Source organism: Phocoena phocoena, chromosome 18, assembly GCF_963924675.1.
Source record: "Phocoena phocoena chromosome 18, mPhoPho1.1, whole genome shotgun sequence".
Taxonomy (NCBI): domain Eukaryota; kingdom Metazoa; phylum Chordata; class Mammalia; order Artiodactyla; family Phocoenidae; genus Phocoena; species Phocoena phocoena.
Window position 1 is genome coordinate 18,911,864 of NC_089236.1, and position 25,288 is coordinate 18,937,151.

At 36.3% G+C, this 25,288-nt stretch overlaps 1 protein-coding gene across 3 annotated transcripts in view; it reads right to left on the reverse strand.

Annotated features, from left to right (window-relative positions):
* The window catches only part of RB1 (RB transcriptional corepressor 1), a 127,837-nt gene that overhangs the window by 6,371 nt on the left and 96,178 nt on the right, over window positions 1-25,288 (reverse strand). For all 3 annotated transcript variants that reach the window (XM_065895782.1, XM_065895783.1, XM_065895784.1), the window contains exons 18-23: window positions 11,171-11,289; window positions 8,116-8,261; window positions 5,387-5,532; window positions 2,465-2,569; window positions 1,503-1,616; window positions 1,241-1,404 (exon numbers count right to left, since the gene is read on the reverse strand). In XM_065895782.1, the coding sequence (XP_065751854.1) occupies window positions 1,241-1,404; window positions 1,503-1,616; window positions 2,465-2,569; window positions 5,387-5,532; window positions 8,116-8,261; window positions 11,171-11,289 (794 nt within the window). The remainder of the gene's footprint in view (window positions 1-1,240; window positions 1,405-1,502; window positions 1,617-2,464; window positions 2,570-5,386; window positions 5,533-8,115; window positions 8,262-11,170; window positions 11,290-25,288) is intronic.

The following is a 25,288-nucleotide window of genomic DNA, read 5'->3' on the forward strand; positions in this document are numbered from 1 at the left end:
ACAGTGAGAGGCCCACGTAACGCAAAAAAAAAAAAGATGCTCTCTTAATACTTGATCAATGATTTATCAGTATTTTCAGAATGTGACTTTTTTGCTAAAGGACTCCAACCCGGAAGTGATTTAACTAAGATCAGCAAAAAAGCCATCATTATCAGCATAACATGGGTTAATTATCACCATTAAAAATTGAGCTAAGTATACGTTTTCATGTGTACAAATTAGACATGGTGTGGCATCTCAGCAGCTTATAATGTAATTTGTAGATATCAGTACACAGATACTCAACTATAAGAACACCAAATAAACAGAAGACGATACAGGGGCACATGGGAGCATTTATATCATTTGCCAATTATTTTCTACTTTTTCTTTTACTGTAGAGTTTGAAATTTTTATGAGTGTGCATTATTTATATAATTAAACACACCACACAAATTTTTTCTATAGGGTTTTCTATATATCCCCTTCTTGTTTTTCTTGCCCATTAAGTACAACTATATGGGCTAACGTTTTCTGAGACTTTACAAGCTAATCTGCCTCCACTTTATCCAAATAAAGTCAGTTTTAAATAGCCCTTGATAACACATAATGAGTCAACTGAAGTACTTCAAAAGCCAGAGAGCACTTGCTGTTGGATGTGGAAGATAATATACTGATTTGTAGTTGCACAGAACCTTTCATCTGAGAATTTAAAACAGATTCACACTCATCATTTACCTGAGCCACAGCACCCTGAGACCTGCCCAAGTTAATACAAAGAGGCCACAGGCAGAATTAGGGATGGACTTCTAAAGACTTAATTTACAGTCACCTACATTTAATCAGTCATCTACATTTTTATAAGCAAGAGGAACACATCCACAGAAAGAGTTCACAGGACACTCAATAAACTCCAGAATAAAAATTCTTAACCAAAAGTAATCTACTTTGTTTAGCAGACCGGCTACTTACAAAAACATGGGAGTGACTTGAAAATTATCATCAAACTGGTGCTCAGATTGTTTACAAAAGAACAGACCCTAGCAGCCAGGAAAGCTGATGATTAAATGTGCAAACCCATCTAAGTAAACAGATTACCTCCCCCCGGACCCCCAATTCTTATCACATCACTTAATATAAATGAGGAAATTAGGGTCTCAAATCTAGCTTATTTTAAATGAAGAAAGCTTTGTGTTCTTAAGCTTGGATCAAAATAAGTCCCTCTTATTCTTCACCACTTCCCTAAAACGAAAACACAAACCTTGATCTTGGAGTCATTTTTGTTGGCATAGGCAGACCTTCTGAAATTTTATACGGATTCTTCAGGGGTGATATGTAGATGTTCCCCCCAGGAACCCGTAAAGGTGAGCTAGAAAACTTGTAAGGGCTTCGAGGAATGTGAGGAATTGGTGACAAGGTAGGGGGCTAGAGGAAAAACAAAAAAAGTAGATTACTTAACGTTTTAGTGAGATCCACTGCTTTATAATTAGATTTTCCCAAACAAAGGATGCTTTTTAACATACCCTGGTGGAAGCATACTGCAAAATATTTGTTTTCAGTCTCTGCATGAAGACTGAATTATAGAATACGATAATAGAATCATACTCCTCTTCTCTGATCAAAACATGTTTGAATGTCTGAGGAAGAAGAGCAAAAACACTTGTTAAATGAATTTGGGTATTTAACTCCTTAGACTTTTTTTTTTAATTAATTAATTAATTTTTGGCGGCATTGGGTCTTTGTTGCTGCATACGGGCTTTCTCTAGCTGTGGTGAGTAGTGGCTTCCCTTGCTGCGGAGCACGGGCTCTAGATGCGTGGGCTTCAGTAGTTGTGGCACACGGGCTCAGTAGTTGTGGCACACGGGCTCAGTAGTTGTGGCTCACGGGCTCAGTAGTTGTGGCTCACGGACTCTAGAGCGCAGGTTCAGTAGTTGTGGCTCACGGGCTCTAGAGCGCAGGCTCAGTAGTTGTGCACGGGCTTAGTTGCTCTGTGGCATGTAGGAACTTCACAGAACAGGGCTCAAACCCGTGTCCCCTGGATTGGCAGGTGGATTCTTAAGCACTGTGCCATGAGGGAAGCCTAGATTCTCTATTTTAATAGTTCATAATACTATTTTACAGGCAAAAACAATCCGAAAAAGCCATCTTAGGCTTGGATTATAGCTGCTCTACTAGCAGTGAAATGTCAAAGATATATACAGTATGTTTTTTATATATTTGTGTAAAAGTTTATTACAAATATCCTGCTTATTGTCAGCGATATAGTATTCTTTATTTACTTTATAGTATGAATTTGAATACTAAAGTGTGTTAACTTCCCAATTACATTTTAGTTACAAATAATTAACCAATAATACGAAAGTAAAAAGTTGATATGTAAATTTATATAATACAGTCAGAACATATGATATAATTAATGACTGAAGCTATCCATATTACAGATATGTATATATCTGGAAAATTCTTACCATGGAAAATTACCTACCTCCTGAACAGCATGAGGAAGATCTTTGTATGCTGTTACAATGATTTTGAATTTAAGGTCTATATTCTTCACTTTGCATATGCCATACATGGAACACATCATAATCTAGTAAATAAATGTGATATAAAAATAGTCAGGATTTTATTGCATGGTTGTACTCTAAAAAACACTGTTATCTTTCTTTTAGTTTCAAAAAATGGAAATTTAATTTCCTACAGAATTATCTTTTCCCATCCTGAGCTCAGTTTGAATGTACATGTAAAGTATTTAAAGAACAGAATGCAAATAGCCAACTCTCAGTTATTCAGGAATGATCATCTGGTTTGTAAATAACCCTAACTTTGGCTACTGTTCCTTAAATGTTTCTCAGAAGAGAAAAGTTGAAACTGGAATCAATTAACTGTTTAACTAGCACTTAAAAAAAAAACGCCAGGTGTGAAAAGGGTTCAAACTATTAGATAAAATACTATTGACTATACTCAGTGGTGGTGTTAAGGGGGATGCAGTAACTGGAAGGGGACAGGAGACAGTCTTCTGTTGACAATGTTCTGTTTCTTGATTTGCTTTCATAGATGAGTTCAGTTGATGAATTTACATTAAGATGTATCCTTATGATATATGGATTACTCTATACACATATTACATTTAAAGAGAAGGGTATTTTAAACATAAAAATAAAATTTGAAGTGATTTTCTATGACTTTGAAACATCGAACTTTCTTAATTTGTCTGAATTTTACTACCTAATTTAAGAACTGATATCTTCTGCAACATTCTTGCTCCCATCTACTGCCAAGAATACCTACTCAACATCCCTTGTTTAGCATCTTAAACAGCCCCAATACTACTATTTCTCCCATTTAGAATGCCATCCAAGTATCCTCTTTGCTAATTCACACTGTTCTATTTCAATACTTTACCTAAGATACCTCTCACAAAATCTTCTTGATTCCAGATACCTAATCTCTTTAGAAATCCTTAGCACTACTGTCTATCTTTCTATATTATAGAAAAGCAGTAGACCCATAAGGCAATAAGCGCCTACTTAAAAAAAAATCGAACATACTAGAATTTAGAGTTCAAATATGCTCTTGTAAAATATACATATTTGTAGGTTATACCTTTATACAATAATTCATCTTTTGCTCAAAATATCATTCTTACTGGGAAAAATACTACCAAACTTACCAAAATAAAAAGATTAAAAGGGAACATTATGAACAGCTGCATATCAACCAAATAGATATCTAAGATGAAATGGAAAAATTTAAGGAAAGACACGAACTACCAAAACTGACGCAAGAAGAAAAAGAAAATCTGAGCTTTTGAAGCACTAAAGCACCAAAAGCTTCAAAGAACACAATCAAGAAAGTGAAATGAAAAAAAAAAAAGAAAGTGAAATGACAACTCAGAGAGTGAGAGAAAATATTTGCAAATCATATAAGGATTTGCATGATAAAGAACTTGCATGTAGAATATATAAAAAACCCTTTCGGCTCAACAATAAAAAGACAACCCAATGAACAAATAGGTAAAGTATCTGAATAACTATTTCTCCAAAGAAGATATACAAATGGTCAATAAGAACACAAAAAGATTCTCAATATCATTAGCCATCAGGGAAGTGCAAATCAAAACCACAGAGATATCACTTCACATCCATTAAGATGGCTATAATCCAAAAGGCAAATAAGAAGTTGGTGTAGATGTGAAGAAACTGGAACCCCATACACTGCTGACAGGAATGTAAAATGGGTAGCCATGCTAGTAAACAATCTGGCCATTCCTCAAAAGGCAATACAAAGAGTTACCATATGACCCAGCAATTCCACTCCTAGGTAAATACCCTAGAGAAATGAAAACATATGTCCACCCAAAAACTTGCACATGAATTTTCATTAACATTATTCATAATAGCCAAAAAGTGGAAACCAAATGTACATCAATTGATGAATAAATAAACATGATGTGGTATATAGCCATACAATGGAATATTATTTGGCAATAAAAATGAAGTACTGATACAAGCTATAACACAGATGAACAATGAAAACATAGTAAGTGAAGGAATCCAGACACAAAAGATAACATTATATGATTCCATTTATATGAAATGTCCAGAAGAGGCAAGTCTATAAAGACAGAAAGTAGATTAGCATGTTGCCTGTGGTTAGAGGGGGTAGGAAAATAGAGGCGTGTATGCTACAGGTACAGAGTTTCTTTTTGACATGATGAAAATATTTTAAAACTGATTTTGGTGATTGTTGCACAACTCTGTTAATATACTAAAAACTACTGAACTGTACATTTTAAATGGGTAATTAGCATGGTATATGAATTACATCTCAATAAAACTGTTACAAAAATATTATTCCATAAACAGAGAAGAAAGAGGAAGATATGAGAGATGGTCTTTGTAAATAAACTCATTCATTTATTCATCTGACACTGTTTTAGATCAACTATTCTTTTTTAGATCTTTTTTAGATCAACTAAGATCCCCGGGGGTTCTTAGTTCCCCAACAAGGGATCAAACCCATGCCCCCTGCAGCCTGCAGTGGAAGCACAGAGTCTTAAGCACTGGACCAGGGAAGTCCTAGATCAACTATTCTTAAGTCTCATGCTTTTTACACACTAAATGAATTCTAGCTTACCACAACACAGAAAAAGCCTATGATAAAGTTTCTTCAGTGAGCTTTGCAGTGAGATCTTTCATGCCATTAAATAAGTTATTGAATATTCTCAAGCTCTAAAGCTCTCATTTGTAAGAAATATAGCAAAAATATAAAGGGTAGCCAACAAGCAAATATATATTAAGTCTACTAAATCGATGCAGCTTCTCATGTGAATCTAACCTTTTCTTAAGAAATCAGTACACAGCTAGCAAGTGAGTCGAGTAGGAAAAGTGCATAATTTTCTTACCTGGTCCAAATGCCTGTCTCTCATGAGTTCATACTCATTTTGCAGTGTGTGTTGGAAAAGGGTCCAGATGATATGTTCTAGTTCTGGGTGGTCAGACAGAAGGCGTGCACACAGGGTATTTAGTCGAAGATATGCTAGTCGATACACTGGAAAAATAAGGGGAATTAATCACATTTACTCTTAATTTTGTATCACAAGTGGATTTTTTCAAAACATTAAATTGCTATAACCAAATGCTGTTAAATAGCATTTTAACATTAACTTCATCTCTACCACTGTTTTCCTTATGAATAAATGATTTGTAGCCTTAGCACTGTCCTAGATACTAGAAGGCAAAATAATACTTTGCTGAAAGCATTATTCAGCAAAAAAAATTCTTTTGCTAAATTATTACAGCCTAAAATTGAGGTAGAGGGACTTCCCTGGTGGTCCAGTGGTAAAGAATCCGCCTTCCAATGCAGGGGACGTGGGTTCGATCCCTGGTTAGGGAACTAAGACCCCACATGCAGCAGGGCAACTAAGCCCGTGCGCTACTTAGCTCCTGCGCCTCAACTACAGAGCCTGCGTGCCGCAAACTACAGAGCTCACGCACTCTGGAACCCACATGCCACAACTACAGAGCCCACGCGCCCTGGAGCCTGCACACCACCACTAGAGAGAGAAAACCTGCACGCCACAACTAGAGAGACGCCCATGCGCCACAATGAAAGATCCCGTATGCCTCAACGAAGATTCCGCGTGCCGCAACCAACACCCAACACAGCCAAAAATAAATTAAATAAATAAAATAAAATAAAGTTGAGGCGGAGGGAGAAAGATCCTAAGATCTTGTGAAGTTAGACAATCCAAATAGAGTTTGCTTCAGTTCCACTGGTAATCTCTCATCACAGATGTTGAAAATTCTCACTATCAATATTCACGAGGGTAATTATTTTTTAAAATAATGGAATTTCCAAAGTCCCTCAATTTTTCCAATCCTAAAAACAAAAAACAAATAGTGTATTTCTCTATTAAAATGCTAGACTTGTAGATTACCTAAGTGGTAATATGACTGTGATATTAAATTTAGAGAGTTTATTAAAAAATGCTAGTGGAACATAGGTTGGAGAAAAGTAGTCCACAAAACTGAATTTTCCTCCATCTACTTTAAACATAATGACCCTTGGTTTAAATTTACTTTTCAAAGACTTGCATACGGTAATCAGAATTTTTTAGTTAATAATTTATCCCAGTGGTCCTCAACTTTGGCTTATATCAGACTTGCATTGAGGGCTTGTAAAAACAATGATTTTTTTTTTTTTTTTTTTTTTTTTGCCTCATCCTAGAGCTTCTGACTGAGTAGTTCTAGGGGCAGGGCTCAAACAAAAATTCTCATTTCTACAACTTAGCAGGTGAGGTGGATTCTGCTGGTTGGGGACCATACTTTGGAACCAATGCTCTTAACGTAAGGGCTTATAACATGCCTATAAAGTTCAGTATATCTCTGACTTGAATAAAAATCAGAAAAATGATTTATCACAGAGGAATGTGGCCTTTTACTTTCCTTCAAAGAGCTCCAAGTGGGTGTGCACTTGCATGTATACACACATGCACAGACAAATGACCTCCCCATCCCACCACATACACACACAATCAGAGAATGCTATACAACCTGGTTACCAGGAAATGCACCTGCACTAGGCCACAACACATTGTATAATCTCAACTCACACACCTGAACAGCAAAAGTAATGTTAGGAGCAAATATTTCCAGGCATAAATTTGAAAGCATAACAGTAGCAGCGACAATAAAAACATCTAACACTTTCTGAGTGCTTACTATGTGCTAGGCACTGTTGGAAGCGTTTTTATGTATTAATTCATTTAATATCTCAAAACCCATACAAGGTAGATTATTATTATTTCCATTTTACAGATGAGAAAACAGGCATAGAGATATTAAAGTTTTTTTTCCCTTTTTTAAAAAAATTGGAGATTAATTGCTTTACAATGTTGTGTTAGTTTCTGCTGTACAATGAAGTGAATGAGCTATATTTGTACCTATATCCCCTCCCTCTTGGACCTCCCTCCCACCCCACCCCCATCCCACCCATCTAGGTCATCATAGAGCACCGAGCTGAGCTTCCTGTGCTTTATAGCATGTTCCCGCTAGCTATCTATTTTACGCGTGGTAGTGTATATATGTCAATCCTAATCTCCCAATTCATCCCACCCTTCCCTTCCCCACCATGTCCACATGTCTGTTCTCTACGTCTACACCTCTATTCCTACCCTGCAAATAGGTTCATCTGTACCATTCTTATAGATTCTACATATATGCGTTAATATACGATATCTGTTTTTCTCTTTCTGGCTTACTTCACTCTATATGACAGACTCTAGGTCCATCCACATCTCTACAAATGACCCAGCTTCATTCCTTTTCATGGCTAAGTAATATTCCATTGTATATATGTACCACACCTTCTTTATCCATTCATCTGTTGTTGGACATTTAGGTTGCTTCCATGACCTGGCTAATGTAAATAGTGCTGCAATGAACATTGGGGTACATATGTCCTTTTGAATTACGGCTTTCTCAGGATATATGCCCAGTAGTGGGATTGCTGGGTCATATGATATTAAAGCGACTTGCCCAAATTCACGCCTAGTTAAGCAGAAGAGCCATGATTTGAATCCAGTCAGCCTCGTTTCAGAGTCCATGCTCTTGAGAGTGATCATCTACTAACCTTTTTTGTAAAAGAGTGAAAGGGAGGTAGATTTCAATGGCTTCTGAGTCTGGAAGGCTGAGGTTGCTTGTGCCTCTGAATTTGCAGTAGAATTTACACGTGTAGTTGACCCTTTTTTCTTTGGGGATCTTACAGGAGAAAGATACCTAGATACATTCAAAGGAAAAGACTTCATTTGAAGTTTGCTAAGAATCTCTCTCTCTCTCTCTCTCGCTCACACACACACACACACACACACACACACACACACACTCACGGCTGTACACATGCATCCAAACACATCTTGTCTATTTAATCTACTGTTCTACACCAAATCCCTCTTTAAATACAAGTTGGGAAAGAGAGGTTAATAGGAAAACTAAGCTTGTCCTTATCATTTCTAACTCTATTTCAATAAATGGCTTTTCTTGGGAATTACTGAGTTATTTAAAAAATAGCTGCATATGTTTATATGTTCAATTCTAATAATTAAAGTGGGACTGAGTTCATCAAATTCTGGTTCAGAATTTCTGGTTCCAGAATTCTGGTTCAGTCCTTCTTCCAGCTTAAAAGAACAAGCCACTGATATCAAAATATCAATTTCTCTGATTCTCTCCTAAAATCATTTCATTGATAACTATGGTTCATATACATAGCACTTAAGTTACACATACATACTCCCTCCTAAATTATATAGTACACAATTATATGAATTAATATTTCAGGTAACATTATCAAGGCAGATTTATACCTGTATACTAAAAATATGTCAGGCATAAATCAAGGCAGAGATATTAGTAAAATTATTTCTCAATTTCTGACCTTCTACTGCTCTGTGTTGCCCTTTATTTTAGAGGATAATCCAGGTCTACTTTCTTTTTTTTTGTTCAAGAACAGTTTTTATTAAGGTCACTATTAGTAAAAGGTTTACAGTCTTTTAAAAATATCCCAGAACCTACTATGAAGAGCAAGTACTAGGGAGTAAACACCAAAGCATAACTTTCTAATTTTGTTTTAGTAGCTGAGAAATCATTCTGAGCAGGAAGTAGGATTTGAACCTTACTATGGATGTTTCTAGTACATGCAATATATTTACTAGTACACTAGGAAAAGGGAATCACCATCATAACTTTGTAAGTACCAGGGTCTAGTCTATTATCACTCTTGAATTTCCCTTCAATTCACTAACTAACAATATTGTAGACTGACTTAACTTGGGTAGAAGTTAGTCCACCTTGAATTCTAGGTGACCACATTACCTCCTGGACTTCGCTACTTGAATCTCAGACTTAAGAAGGCCAAAGTGGAGCTCTTGATTTCTTTCCCATTCTTCCCATGTCAAGAAATGGCTTCACATTACATCCAGTTTAAGTTAAAAACTTAGGAGGTATTTTTAATTTTTCCCTTTTCCCAATCTTCAAACCCAATGCAAAAGAAAGTTCTATTAAACCTTCCTCTAAAATACACCCCAGATCTTTCCATTTCTTTGTATCTCTACTGACATATCTTAGACCAAGTCGTTTACATCTCTCACTTGAACTACTGAAATTTTCTCCAAACTGGTCTTTCTACTTTCTTCCTTGCCCTGTTCCTTTCCCTCCTCCAAACCCACCTGTACTTCAAGTAGCAGCCAGAAACTGACCCTTTAAAAATACCAATTATAGCAAGCTGCACCCCTGCTTAAAACCTTAATGCTTTCCCACTGCCCTTCTAAAACCCAAACTCCTCCCTTCAGCCTATGAGAACCTACAAGGTCTAGCTCCAGTTTGCCTCTCCAGCCCCATCTTGTACCATTTTCCTCTTGTTTGCTTTGGGGTTTCTTTCTGTTCCTCAGACCAGCTAAGTTTGACCACCCAAGGCCACTGCACTTAATACTGTTTGCTGTGCCTGTTATGCACATCATACAGATTTTGCCTGGCCAGCACCCACTTGTTCTTGAAGTCTCAGGTCAAATAGCACTTCATCAGAGAAAGCTTCCCTAAACATTCTATCACTCTCTTAGCTTCTCTCTTTCACATCATTCTGTTTCTTTCTATTACAGAACTTATTATATTCTACAATAACCTTATGTATTAGTTTACTTGTTCACTGTTTATTTCCTTCCTCCAGAGCGTAAGCTCTATGAGGGGAAGGACCTAGTCCATCTTATTCGCCTTTGTATTCCCAGTGCCTAGAACACTTCCTGGCACCTAACAGACAACTGCTTATTGAATTAAAGAAAAAGATAAGGCTTGACTTATTTATATTTATGTATTACTTAGCAAACAAATTTATACATGAAGGCAGAAGCTCCATATGCTAGAAATACTTTGGTATAAATTATCATGGAAATGACATCTCTGGAAAACAGTCCCTGCACTAATCACAGAACGCTGTAATGTCAATTCCTATACAGAACTGAACAGGAACATAACATTAGGCCATTTCTATGAAAGGCAATGTAGCTAGACTGCTTAAGAGCATGGGCTTTGGGGTCAGATTGCTTGAGTTTGATTTCTAATTCCTTTTTCATAGATAACGGAGGCTGATAGCCGTGTCTATTATCTTACAGGGCTGTTAGGTCACTGTCCAGCACACAGTGAACCCTCAATAAATGTTATCGCCTTCTTCTTCCATCACACCATCATGCACTAATCAACCGTTTTAGTCTCGGATCCCACACTACTCCCTTTGCCCCATCCTATGCTTCACTACAGATGCACTGAGCTGTACTCCCTGAAAAATGTTTCCTGCTTTCCTGGTTGCTATACTTTGGGATTCATGCTATTTTGGTCTCTTCCCTCCTCTCCAGTTTCCATGTTGAAATCCTGCTCTACCTTTGAGGACTATCTAAATTGCCATCTCTGCATGAAAGGTGTCCTCATACATCAAACCTGAGTGATTTCAGTAGTACTCTGTACCACTGTATATGAACTTTATTTGGGTCATGTATCTTATATTCCTGATCCCTGAAAGCAGGACAAATGTCTTATTCAAAATTCTATTCCCTACAGCTTTTGTATAACATCTTGCGTCACACTATGCTCAGAATCTATTTGCAAGTTGAATGGATTGACACAACAGATATTCTACTTACATATCTGCTGCAGTGTGATTATTCTGGAGAGGAAGGTTGAGAGTACAAGCAGGTTCAAGGTGATCAGCTGGTCCTTCTCGGTCCTTTGCTTGTTTAATAAGATCAAATAAAGGTGACTCCTATATGAAACAAGATGACATTAAAACAACATTGGTAAGTATGAGTCTCCAATGTATATATCAAAATCATATGGCTTGACATGGTGAGCATTATGAATTTTGTCATAATTGACAACAGCGATTTTGAAGTCAGAATAAGATTCTTTTCTCCACCTTGAAAATAATGACTGCCAATTTTTGTATTACACATAAAATAAAGAACTAGGAATATGTATAACTTCAAATGCTTGTATTAGAAAAGAAATTAAAAGTTAGGGAAAGAAACACAGAAGAGACCCAAAGAAAGTAGAAGGAAGAAAATAATAAAGACATGAACAGGATTTAATGAAACTGAAAACAAAGATAAAACACATGGTTTGATCAACTGAGCTAATAATTGGTACTTTGAAATAACTAATAAAATTAAACAAAACTCCAGTCAGATCGACTGAGAAAAAGAGAAGAGACAGATAAATAGTATTAGGAACAAAACTGGAGCCACCATTACGAAGATTAGAAAGATAATAGGGTTGTGAAAAAATTTATGTCAATTCATAGGAAAACTTAGACCAAGTGGAAAATTCCTCAAAAATATAAATTGACCAAACTCAATAAGAAATAAATAAACCTCAACAGTCCTATAAACTATTAAAGAACTTGGATCAGTAATTAAAAGTCTCCCCACAAAGAAAACATCAAGCACCGCTGGTTTTACCAGTGAATTCCACCAAACATTCAAGAAAAAGATAATTCCACTTCTGCTCCAACTCTATCTCATTTTATGAGGCTAGTACAACACTGATACTAAAAACTGTCAAGGACATTACAAGAAGGTAAATTATAGCCCATTCTTGCTCATGAACAGAGATACAAAAATTCTGAACCAGAAATATTAGCAACCCACAACAGCAGTGTTAAAAAGAATATATCATTTACCAGGTTGAGTTTATCCAGGTTGCAAAATTAGTTCAACATTAGAAAATCTATAATGCAATTCACCTCACTAATAAATCTAAGGTGAAAAATCTTGTCAAAATCAGTGCAGAAAAAGTTCTCATTTAAAAACCCATTTGTCATTAAAAAAAAAAAAAGAAAGAAAACTCTTTGTAAACCAGGAACAGAAGGATATTCCAAATTTGATAAATGACATCTACAAATAAACAGAAAAACCACAGCCAACATTATACATAGTGGTGAAACGTTAAGAGCATTCCCCTTAAAAAACTGGAGATAAGACAAGGTTGTCCAGTTATCATGCTTTCTATTCAGCATTATACTTGAAGTTCCAGTCTGCTCAATAAGTCAAAGAAAAAAGACTGGAAAGGAAGAAAGAACAAAAATACCATTATTCACAAATGATTTATCTGTTGATAAAGAAAATTCAAAAGGATCTACAGTGAAATTATTAGAAGAAGAGAGATTAGCAAGGTTTCTGTACTGTTATGAAATCAATATGAAAAATAATTATGTTTCGATATACCAAGCAAACAGTTTAAAAGCATAATTTTTAAAATACCATTTACAAAAAAGTAAGACCAGCAGTAAAAACCATTAAAAACCTTGATTCAAAAACTGTAACTTTCTGGAGGTGAAAGCTTGCAAGTCCATAAAAATGGGGGCCATATATAATTCTACTCTTTTAGTACTTGAACTAAAGGGCAAGAAAACAGACAGATGGCCAAGATGCTAGGTTTATTTCAAAAGGAAAAGCGGTGTATCCGTAAATAAAAATACAAATCACTGTAGAATATAAGCAGATTTTGTAAAAATATGAAGACAGTCTATTCAATAAAAGGTGAAAAATTAGCTAGCAATTTGAAAAAAAAATTAAACTTTCGTAATATATAGAAAATCAATTACTTATGTTAAAAAACAAAATTGAAAAGTATGCGAAGTATATGAGAATATCTTTATAACTTTTAAAAAATCTTTTTTCACCTTTATTGAAGTATAATTGACAAAAGTCATATATATTTAAGGTGCACAACGTGATGGCTTCATACATTGTGAAACGATCACCACAATCAAGCTCATTAGCATTCATTACCTCACATAGTTACTTTTTTTCAACCCTTCACCTCCTTCTTTATAACTACTTCATTTATTTAAAAAATTTTTAATGTTTTTTTTTATACAGCAGGTTCTTATTAGTCATCAATTTTATACACATCAGTGTACACATCTCAATCCCAATCGCCCATTTCAGCACACCACCATCCCCACCGCCTGGCGGCTTTCCCCCCTTGGTGTCCATACGTTTGTTCTCTACATCTGTATCTCAACTTCTGCCCTGCAAACCGGTTCATCTGTACCATTTTTCTAGGTTCCACATATATGTGTTAATATATGATATTTGTTTTTCTCTTTCTGATTTACTTCACTCGGTATGACAGTCTCTAGATCCATCCACATCTCAACAAATGACTCAATTTCGTTCCTTTTTATAGCTGAGTAATATTCCACTGTATATATGTACCACATCTTCTTTATCCATTGGTCTGTCAGTGGGCATTTAGGTTGCTTCCATGACCTGGCTATTGTAAATAGTGCTGCAGTGAACATTGGAGTGCATGTGTCTTTTTGAATTATGGTTTTCTCTGGGTATATGCCCAGGAGTGGGATTGCTAGATCATATGGTAATTCTATTTTTAGTTTTTTAAGGAACCTCCATACTGTTCTCCATAGTGGCTGTATCCATTTACATTCCCACCAACAGTGCAAGAGGATTCCCTTTTCTCCACACCCTCTCCAGCAATTGTTGTTTGTAGATTTTCTGATGATGCCCATTCTAACTGGTGTGAGGTGATACCTCATTGTAGTTTTGATTTGCATTTCTCTAATAATTAGTGATGTTGAGCAGACTTTCATGTGCTTCTTGGCCATGTGTATGTCTCCTTTGGAGAAATGTCTGTTTAGGTCTTCTGCCCATATTAGGATTGGGTTCTTTGTTTCTTTAATATTGAGCTACATGAGCTGTTTATATATTTTGGAGAATAATCCTTTGTCCACTGATTCGTTTGCAAATATTTTCTTCCATTCTGCGGGTTGTCTTTTCATCTTGTTTATGGTTTCCTTTGCTGTGCAAAAGCTTTGAAGTTTCATTAGGTCCCATTTGTTTATTTTTGTTTTTATTTCCATTACTCTAGGAGGTGGATCAAAAAAGATCTTGCTGTGATTTATGTTAAAGAGTGTTCTTCCTATGTTTTCCTCTAAGAGCTTTATAGTGTCCAGTCTTACATTTCGGTCTCGAATCCATTATGTTTATTTTTGTGTATGGTGTTAGGGAATGTTCTAATTTCATTCCTTTACATGTAGCTGTCCAGTTTTCCCAGCACCACTTATTGAAGAGACTGCCTTTTCCATTGTATATCCTTGCCTCCTTTGTAATAGATAAGTTGACCAAAGGTGCATGGGTTTATCTCTGGGCTTTCTATCTTGTTCCATTGATCTATGTTTCTGTTTTTGTGCCAGTACCATATTGTCTTGATTACTGTAGCTTTGTAGTATAGTCTGAAGTCAAGGAGTCTGATTCCTCCAGCTCCGTTTATTTCCCTCAAGACTGCTTTGGCTATTCGGGGTCTTTTGTGTCTCCATACAAATTTTAAGATTTTTTGTTCTAGTTCTGTAAAAAATGCCATTGGTAATTTGATAGGGATTGCATTGAATCTGTAGATTGCATTGGGTAATATAGTCATTTTCACAGTACTGATTCTTCCAATCCAAGAACATGGTATATCTCTCCATCTGTTGGTATCATCTTTAATTTCTTTCATCAGTGTCTTAAAATTTTCTGCATACAGGTCTTTTGTCTCTCTAGATAGGTTTATTCCTAGGTATTTTATTCTTTTTGTTGCAGTGGTAAATGGGAGTGTTTCCTTAATTTCTCATTCAGATTTTTCATCATTAGTATATAGGAATGCAAGAGATTTCTGTGCATTAATTTGGTATCCTGCAACTTTACCAAATTCATTGATTAGCTGTAGTAGTTTTCTGGTGGCATCTTTAGGATTCTCTATGTATAGTATCATGTCATCTGCAAACAGTGACAGCTTTACTTCTTCTTTTCCAATTTGGATTCCTTTTATTTCTTTTTCTTCTCTGATTGCCGTGGTTAGGACTTCCAAAACTATGTTGAATAACAGTGGTGAGAGTGGACATCCTTGTCTTGTTCCTGATCTTAGAGGAAGTGCTTTCAGTTTTTCACCATTGAGAATGATGTTTGCTGTGGGTTTGTTGTATATGGCCTTCATTATGTTGAGGTAGGTTCCATCTATGCCCAATTTTTGGAGGGTTTTTATCATAAATGGGTGTTGAACTTTGTCAAAAGCTTTTTCTGCATCTATTGAGATGATCATATGGTTTTTATTCTTCAATTTGTCAATATGGTGTATCACATTGATTGATTTGCATATATTGAAGAATCCTTGCATCCCTGGGATAAATCCCACTTGATCATGGTGTATGATCCTTTTAATGTGTTGTTGGATTCTGTTTGCTAGTATTTTGTTGAGGATTTTTGCATCTATATTCATCAGTGATATTCATCTGTAATTTTCCTTTTTTTGTAGTATCTTTGTCTCTTTTGGTATCACGGTGATGGTGGCCTCATAGAATGAGTCTGGGAGTGTTCCTTCCTCTGAAATTTTTTGGAAGGCTTTGAGAAGGATGGGTGTTAGCTCTTCTCTAAATGTTTGATAGAATTCACCTGTGAAGCCATCTGGTCCTGGACTTTTGTTTGTTGGAAGATTTTTAATCACAGTTTCAATTTCATTACTTGTGATTGGTCTGTTCATATTTTCTGTTTCTTCCTGGTTCAGTTACAAAGGTTATACCTTTGTAATAATTTGTCCATTTCTTCCAGGTTGTCCATTTTATTGGCATAAAGTTGCTTGCAGTAGTCTTTTAGGCTGTGTTGCATTTCTGCGGTGTCTGTTGTAACTTCTTTTTCACTTCTAATTTTATTGATTTGAGTCTTCTCCCTCTTTTTCTTGAGGAGTCTGGCTTATGGTTTATCAATTTTGTTTATCTTCTCAAAGAACCAGCTTTTAGTTTTATTGATCTTTGCTGCTGTTTTCTTTGTTTCTATTTCATTTATTTCTGCTCTGATCTTTATGAATTCTTTCCTTCTGCTAACTTTGGGTTTTGTTTGTTCTTCTTTCTCTAGTTCCTTTAGGTGTAAGGTTAGATTGTTTATTTGAGATTTTTCTTCTTTCTTTAGGTAGGCTTGTATAGCTATAAACTTCCCTCTTAGGACTGCTTTTGCTGCACCTCATAGGTTTTGGATCGTCGTGTTTTCATTGTCATTTGTCTCTAGGTATTTTTTTATTTCCTCTTTGATTTCTTCAGTGATCTCTTGGTTATTTAGTAACGTATTGTTTAGCCTCCATGTGTTTGTGTTTCTTACGTTTTTTTCCCTGTAATTCATTTCTAATCTCATAGAGTTGTGGTCAGAAAAGATGCTTGATATGATTTCAATTTTCTTAAATTTACTGAGGCTGACTTGTGACCCAAGATGTGATCCTGGAGAATGTTCCATGCACACTTGAGAAGAAAGTGTAATCTGCTGTTTTTGGATGGAATGTCCTATAAATATCAATTAAATCTATCTGGTCTATTGTGTCATTTAAAGCTCTGTTTCCTTATTTATTTTCATTTTGGATGATCTGTCCATTGGTGTAAGTGAGGTGTTAAAAGTCCCCCACTATTTTTGTGTTACGGTTGATTTCCTCTTTTATAGCTGTTAGCAGTTGCCTTATGTACTGAGGTGCTCCTATTTTGGATGCATATATATTTATAATTGTTATATCTTCTCCTTGGATTGATCCCTTGATCATTATGTAGTGTCCTTCCTTGTCTCTTGTAACATTCTTTATTTTAAAGCCTATTTTATCTGATATGAGTATTGCTACTCCAGCTTTCTTTTGATTTCCATTTGCATGGAATATCTTTTTCCATCCCCTCACTTTCAGTCTGTATGTGTCCCTAGGTCTGAAGTGGGTCTCTTGTAGACAGCATATATATGGGTTCTGTTTTTGTATCCTTTTAGCAAGCCTGTGTCTTTTGGTTGGAGCATTTAATCCATTCACGTTTAAGGTAATTATCAATATGTATGTTCCTATGACCATTTTCTTAATTGTTTTGGGTTTGTTTTTGTAGGTCCTTTTCTTCTCTTGTGTTTCCCACTTAGAGAAGTTCCTTTAGAATTTGTTGTAGAGCTGGTTTGGTGGTGCTGAATTCTCTTAGCTTTTGCTTGTCTGTAAAGCTTTTGATTTCTCCATCAAATCTGAATGAGATCCTTGCCAGGTAGAGTAATCTTGGTTGTAGGTTCTTCCCTTTCATCACTTTAAGTATATCATGCCACTCCCTTCTGGCTTGTAGAGTTTCTGCTGAGAAATCAGCTGTTAACCTTATGGGAGTTCCCTTGTATGTTATTTGTCATTTTTCCCTTGCTGCTTTCAATAATTTTTCTTTGTCTTTAATTTTTCCCAATTTGATTACTATGTGTCTTGGCGTGTTTCTCCTTGGGTTTATCCTGTATGGGACTCGCTGTGCTTCCTGAACTTGGGTGGCTATTTCCTTTCCCATGTTAGGGAAGTTTTCGACTATAATTTCTTCAAATATTTTCACTGGTCCTTTCTCTCTCTCTTCTCCTTCTGGGACCCCTATAATGCAAATGTTGTTGCGTTTAGTGTTGTCCCAGAGGTCTCTTAGGCTGTCTTTATTTCTTTTCATTCTTTTTTCTTTATTCTGTTCCGCAGCAGTGAATTCCAGCATTCTGTGTTCTAGATCACATATCCGTTCTTCTGCCTCAGTTATTCTGCTATTGATTCCTTCTAGTGTAGTTTTCATTTCAGTTATTGTATTGTTCATCTCTGTTTGTTTGTTCTTTAATTCTTCTAGGTTTTTGTTAAAACATTTCTTGCATCTTCTCGATCTTTACCTCCATTCTTTTTCCAAGGTCCTGGATCATCTTCACTATCATTATTCTGAATTCTTTTTCCGGAAGGTTGTCTATCTTCACTTCATTTAGTTGTTTTTCTGGGGTTTTATCTTGTTCCTTCATCTGGTACATAGCCCTCTGCCTTTTCATCTTGTCTATCTTTCTGTGAATGTGGTTTTTGTTCCACAGGCTGCAGGATTGTAGTTCTTCTTGCTTCTGCTGTCTGCCCTCTGGTGGATGAGGCTATCTAAGAGGCTTGTGTAAGTTTCTATTGATAAGAAAGGACTTTTAAGGTTTGACCATAACCCAGAACTCATAAAGGAAAAGATGAACCAATCTGACTATACAGAACCTGAAATCTTCTGTATAACTAAAACCACAATAAACTAAGTTAAAGTCTTTAAAAAATAAACAATACTGATTTATTCTACAACCACCATAATGTACTAATTCCTATTGTCAAGGCATTCTTTCCTGTATTCATTAGGGGCACTCTGAAATGCGAGGTAAGTAATGGCTTTCATCTGAGTAAAATAATGCTAACAATTAACACCAGCTAAATCATGTATGTCATACTCAATGTTTTACATTTTCTAGTCATTGACAAACTGAATATCTTTACATATGGGATAAATGGAACAAATTCACATATATTCAGCAGGAGTGGCCTAATCCCACTCTTTTCTCAAACAAAGACATTTCAGGAGACCTTGAGACTCACAAAGATATGCAAGTAAACCTGAGCGTTTAACAGGATTTAGGTATGCTACTAATCAGGTATTTTACTTTCTCTTCAGATATGGTTTAACCCATAGACTGTTTACCTGGTTGTGTTTTAAATTAGCACAATAGGATTATACCAAAGTGAATGCCTCTTCCAAGGATGAAGGTGGCATTTTGTTCACCAACAGTCTTCATGTTTCACTCAGGTATAACTTTTATTACTCCATCTCCCCCAACCCAGTTGGTCACAGAGATATATAGATATAGGTTTATGATAATGACTATGCCATGATAATAATAATGAGAAGAAGTACGGTGCAGTGGATAGAAACACAGACTCTGCAGCCACACCACAAGGGTTCAAGTCCTGACCACTTACTGGCCGCATGACCCTGGAGAAAGTTGCTTAACCTTGTTATGATTCACTTTTCTCAACTGTAAAGTAGAGATGCTAATGACAATAACGCCTAGTTATCCATGCATCCATCCACCCATTATTCGTCATATGTCTATTCTGTAACAGGAGCTTTACTAGGAAGTAGGAACATAAAGGTAAACAACTCTCCAGTTGCCAGCTACTGATAGGGTCACTTCAGAAGCATCTGTCCTCTTCCACCTTATTCAACATGTTCATTTGAAATGAACTGTAATCATCCTCTATCACCAAAAAATTCCCACTCCTCCTCAGTTTTTCCCATATCATTAACACTTCTTATATACAGTTGCCCAAAGCAAAAAAGAATCATGTTTATTATTCTTTCTCTCACTCTCTACTGTCCAATCCATGCAAGTCATATTGGCTCTAACTTCAAAATATATCCCAAGTCTAACTTCTTCTCCAGATGGGACTTTTAGAGAGTTCTTAAAATAAAAACCCAGTGCCGGCAACTTCCCTAGTGACACAGTGGTTAAGAATCAGCCTGCCAATGCAGCAGACACGGGTTCCATCCCTGGTCTGCGAAGATCCCACATGCCGTGGAGCAACTAAGCCTGCGAGCCACACCTACTGAAGCCCACACACCTAGAGCCCGTGCTCCACAACAAGAGAAGCCACCGCAATGAGAAGCATGTGCACCGCAACGAAGAGTAGCCCCCATTCACCACAACTAGAGAAAGCCCATGTGCAGCAACAAAGACCCAAAGCAGCAAAAACAAAAACAAAAACAAAACCCAGTGCCAAGCATATAGTGGACACTCAATAAATATTTCTAGACTGTTATATGACATAACCATACCATAGGTTTAATAAAACACAGCAAAGCACAAAGAAGAAAGTGGATGATAAGATCTGCTTTCTAACTGACACTAAATATCAACTGTGGCATCTGGCCTCCAAGATAACCCCTATAATTCCTGCCACTGGGTATTTACACCCTTATACACTGTCCTAGGGTTAGTCTGTGTGGTCAATGGCATACAGCAGAAGTGACAGCATGTCAGTTCTGAGATTAGTTTATAAAAAACCTGCAGTTTCCGTCTTAGGTGCACGCTCCCGCGCCCGCTTTCTCTCTCTCTCTCTCTCTCTCTTTCTGACCTCTTCTTGCTCTAGGCGAAAGCAGCTGCCTTGGAGTAAGTAACCCTATGGAGAGGTCTATGTGGCAAACAAATGAAGCCTCTGGCCAATGACCAGTGAAGGAATGAGGGCTGCCAACAACTGTGTGAGTGAACTTAGTAGCGGATTCTCGAATTCCAGGAAATATTTAAGCTGACTGCAGCCTTTGTTGACAACTTGAGGAACTTTCCTGAGAGAACTGGAACCAAAACCACACAGCTAAACCACTCCCAGATTCCCAACCTTCAGAAATTATGTGCGAAGTAAAACATTTGTTTTACTAAACTGTTAAGGTTTGGGGTAATTTCTTACATAGCAATAGATAACTAATACAGAATCTGATTTTTTTAATCTAAAGAAAGTATTTAATGGAATATTTGACTTCTGAAAATTTATGCATTTATATCTATAGCACTGTTCGCATTCAGGACTCAGAGAGAAGTTTACTCTTGGTCTCAGGCAAGCTGTCTTATGTCATTACTTATCTACTTAAATTAACTCTCAGCATAATCACTCTCTGGACATTCCACTCTATTTTGCCACTTAATCATGTGAAGGAAATCAGACTCTCTCTGTCAGCAAGTAATATGGATAGAAAAAGCTATAAGTCTACTCTACATGATCTTTTATACTAACATACATCTAAAGCAAATGTGAACTTCTCCAGAGAGTAAAGGTGTCCCTAAAAGAGATTCTGATTATCCAAGTACGTACAAGTTCTCCAGTGCTAGTAGAAAAATTAACAATAGGGGAAGTGGAAGACAGGAATTGCTATTGTTTTCTGGGTATTTTAAGAAATATTATTGGTCTTACATTACAGGAAATGTTTTTGTACTATCCTAAGCCAAATCATTATAAGACCATTCTACCTTGCAAAAGGAAACTAGAATACAAAACATAAAGTTTTGGGCAGGCCTTGACTTTTCTGACAGTTCTTTCCCATTCAACTTCACTACTTCTTTAATACTGATATTTCTCAGGATCCTTTTGCCAATATATATGCTGGCTGAGCCACTATCATGGCTTTAGTTATATTTCTAGTTATTCCTAAATCTACATTTCTGACTAAAACTATTCTTTCAAATTCCAGATCCAGTATTTCCAACTAGATACCTTGGATCTCTACATGTATATGTGGCAAACAACTCAAATATTAACATGTTCAAACATTAACATGAACTTATTACCCTCATCACCAATCAGCTATGACTCCTTCAATATCCTCTTTGGTTAAATTTTATCAATCACCTAATCACCCACAGTACAAATCTTAGAATTACCCTCAGAATTCCATCCAGGCACCTAAACTTTTGATTCATGCTTTTACTTTTAACATATTTATGCCTTTATATTTAAAACTGGTTTCTTGTAGATAGCACAGAGTTGGGTCTTGCTTTTTTATCCACTCAGACAATCTCTGCCTTTTAATTGGGGTTTAGGCTATTTACCTTTAATGTAGTTATTGACGTGGTTACTTTAAATCCTACATCTATTTGTTCCATCTGTTCTTTATTCCCTTTTGATGAAGGTGCAAAAGCAAATCAATGGAAAAAGAATGAACCTTGACCTAAATCTCAAACCTTGTACAAAAATAAATTGGAAATGGATCATGGACTTAAATATTAAATGTGAAGCTATAAAACTTTTAAAACATAGGGGAAAATCTTGGGGATCTAGAGTCCTTAGACTTGACACCAAAAGCATGATCCATAAAATAAAAAACTGATAAACAGGAGTTCATCAAAATTTAAAACTTTTGCCATGAGAAAGACATGTAAAAAGGATGAAAAAAGAAGCTAGAGACTAGGAGAAATTATTTACAAGCCACATACCCAACAAAAGACTAGTATCTAGAATATATAAAGAACTCTCAAAACTCAATGGTAAAAACCCCACAAACAATCCAATTAGAAAATGGGCAAAGACATGAAGAGACTTTTCACCAGAGAGGAAATACAGATCACAAGTAAACAGAAGAAGATATTCAATACCATTAGCTATCATCCTGATGGGCAATGTAAATTATAACCTCAATGAACTATCCTCACATGATCAGAATGGCTAAAAGAAAAAATAGTGGCAATCCCAAACAATGGCAAGGATGCAGAGAAACTGGATCACCCATATATTGCTGATAGGAATTCAAAATGGTACAACCACTCTGGAAAATATCTGGCAGTCTCACAAAATAAAACACAATAACCACACGACTCTGCAATTGCAGTCTTTGGGCATTTATCCCAGAATAATGAAAACTCATGCTTATATAAAACCTGTACACAAATGTTTATGGCAGCTTTACTTGTGATAGTCAGAAATATTCTTCAATATGTGTATGGTTAAAGAAACTGTAGTACGTTCGTACTATGAAATATTAGTCAGCAATAAAAAGGTATGAACTATCGATACATGTAGTACCTTAAATGAATCTCCAGAGAATTTGGCTGAGAAGAAAGATAAGCCTATTTGATTTCATTTATATAATATTTTGAAATAACAGAATTTTAGAAATAAAGGGCAGAATAATAGTGGCCAGGGGTTAGGACATGCATAGTGGGGCTGGAGAGATGTGAGTATATTTCCTTCTATGATGCAACTGTTCAGTATATTTGTCTATGATGGTGGTTATGTGAATCTGCACACTGTCCCCAGGTCAGGCTGCCAGGTGTCTCTTAGTTGAGGGCCCTATGCTAAGTAAAAGAAGTCAGACAAAGATAAATAGAGTTGGCCTTCCCTACTGTGGGAGGTGGAACCTATGGATATAAACAGCTGATTGGGTTATGCCATTTTATATAAGGGACTTGAGCATCCACAGATTTTGGTATCTGCAGGGATCCTGGAGCCAATCCTCTGCAGACACCAAGGGACGACCGTACAGTACAACCTCACTTATATGTGGGTTAAAAATAAAAAAAGAAAAAGAGCTTGTAGACACAGAGAATAGATTGAGGGTTGCCAGAGGCAGGGGGTGGAGGGTGGGCAAAAAGGGTGAAGGGGGTCAAAAAGTACAAACTTCTAGTTATAAAATAAATAAGTCATGGATGTAAGATACAGCACGGTGACTACAGTTAATAACACTGTAGTGCATATTTGAAAGTTGCTAAAAGATTAAAAATGTTCTCATCACAAGAAAAAAAATTATAACTATGTATGGTGATGAATGTTAATCAGACTTATTGTGGTGACCATTTCACAATATATACAAATATTGAATTATTATGTTGTACACCCAAAACTAATATAATGTTATATGTCAATTGTATCTCAATTTTAAAAGTTTTTTAGTCTGGAAAATTATAAACAGCTGATTTATTAGAGTAGTAGAGTTATATTATCTTTTTACTGCTAATTTTATTCTATTTCTCTTATTATTGCTCTTTAAGAGCCTTAATAATATCTCTCCTACAATATAAATAAAAAATTTATTCCTAAAAAAAAATTTAAAAAACAAAGCTCATAGAATGATGTCACATGTGCTTAGAAAGTAATGGAGTTGAGTCAGAGAAAACTGGTCATGGTTCCAGGCACGAGTAGGGCTGGATAATGGTCATATGTCAGAAAATGAGAGTAAGGCCAAGAGTTGGCTCTATGAAGGACAGACATGGTGACAAGAATCTGAAGGTAGATCCAAACTTAGGATACCATGTTATCAAGGAAAAAAGACAAGTGGGATAGAACTACCTTTAAGGTCCTAGATGTCCATTCAACCAGATGTAGGATAGATAATTAACAGAAGTAAAGAAAGCTGACCTAGTGTGTCTACTTCAAAATAAAACCAAAAAAACCCACAACAAACAAAAAAACAAACGTACAACATAAAAGCTGTGAGTCAAGTTTATTCAGTGTCTACAGCCCAGGAGATAACCCCTCAGCTCTGAGAAACTGTTCTGAAGAGGTAAGGGGAGAGGTCAGTATATATGTGATTTTGGCAAAGGTGGTACTTGCAACCAAGCACACATTCTGGTAGAAGGTTGCTGCTAGTCATGAGGAGCACATATCTTAGTTAATGGTTTCCGTGCTTTTCTAAGTATGGAAAGATGCAAGAATCCAGGTTCATAAAAAATTTCCCCTGAAAATATCTAACTATCTGAAGGACTGTTCTGCCAGTTTTCCCAGAGCACAGAGCGCCTCATTCTGCCCTGAACTCCTTTCAGGGGGTGCTAAAGGTCAACAACTACAGTGGCTAAGGACTTAATTCTTGTAGAACCTGGTGGCGAGTGACATTTTTTAATTGGCAGTTGTATCAACAAGTTAATATAGGCTGTCAGATGTCACTGCTATTGGGAAACTGAACTCAGCAGAAGAAAATTCAGTCCCTTGAGGTAATAGGGTACTAGCCGAAACATCAAGAGAAAAAGACAAACCTAATAGTTGCACAGGGCCACAGAAGTCAGGGTGGGATCTGACTTGAAATGCAGCTATTGACCTGGGGATCCTGTTAATTTAAGATAGTAAGTTTCCTAGAAGTATTCAGCTTGAAGAACACTGTCAAGTAGCCAAAACCGAAACAAAACAAAACTCCCAGTTCATGATGTGTCATGCAAAACAAAAATCAGAAACAGACATGCGGAATTTTATCAAATTGAAATACTATTTAGAGATTTCCAATTGCCATGAAAATCTTGGGGACATGAACCTGGTGAGTGAAGTGATGGAAGATGAGGCTGGAAATACAGATTGAGAAGAGCCTTTTATAAGACTGTTTAACAGTTAAAGGCTAATTCTCTGAGATACCCACATGATTTATTCCTTCACTTCTTTCAAGTCTTTCTTCATGTGTCCCCTTATCAACAGGCCCTTCTTAG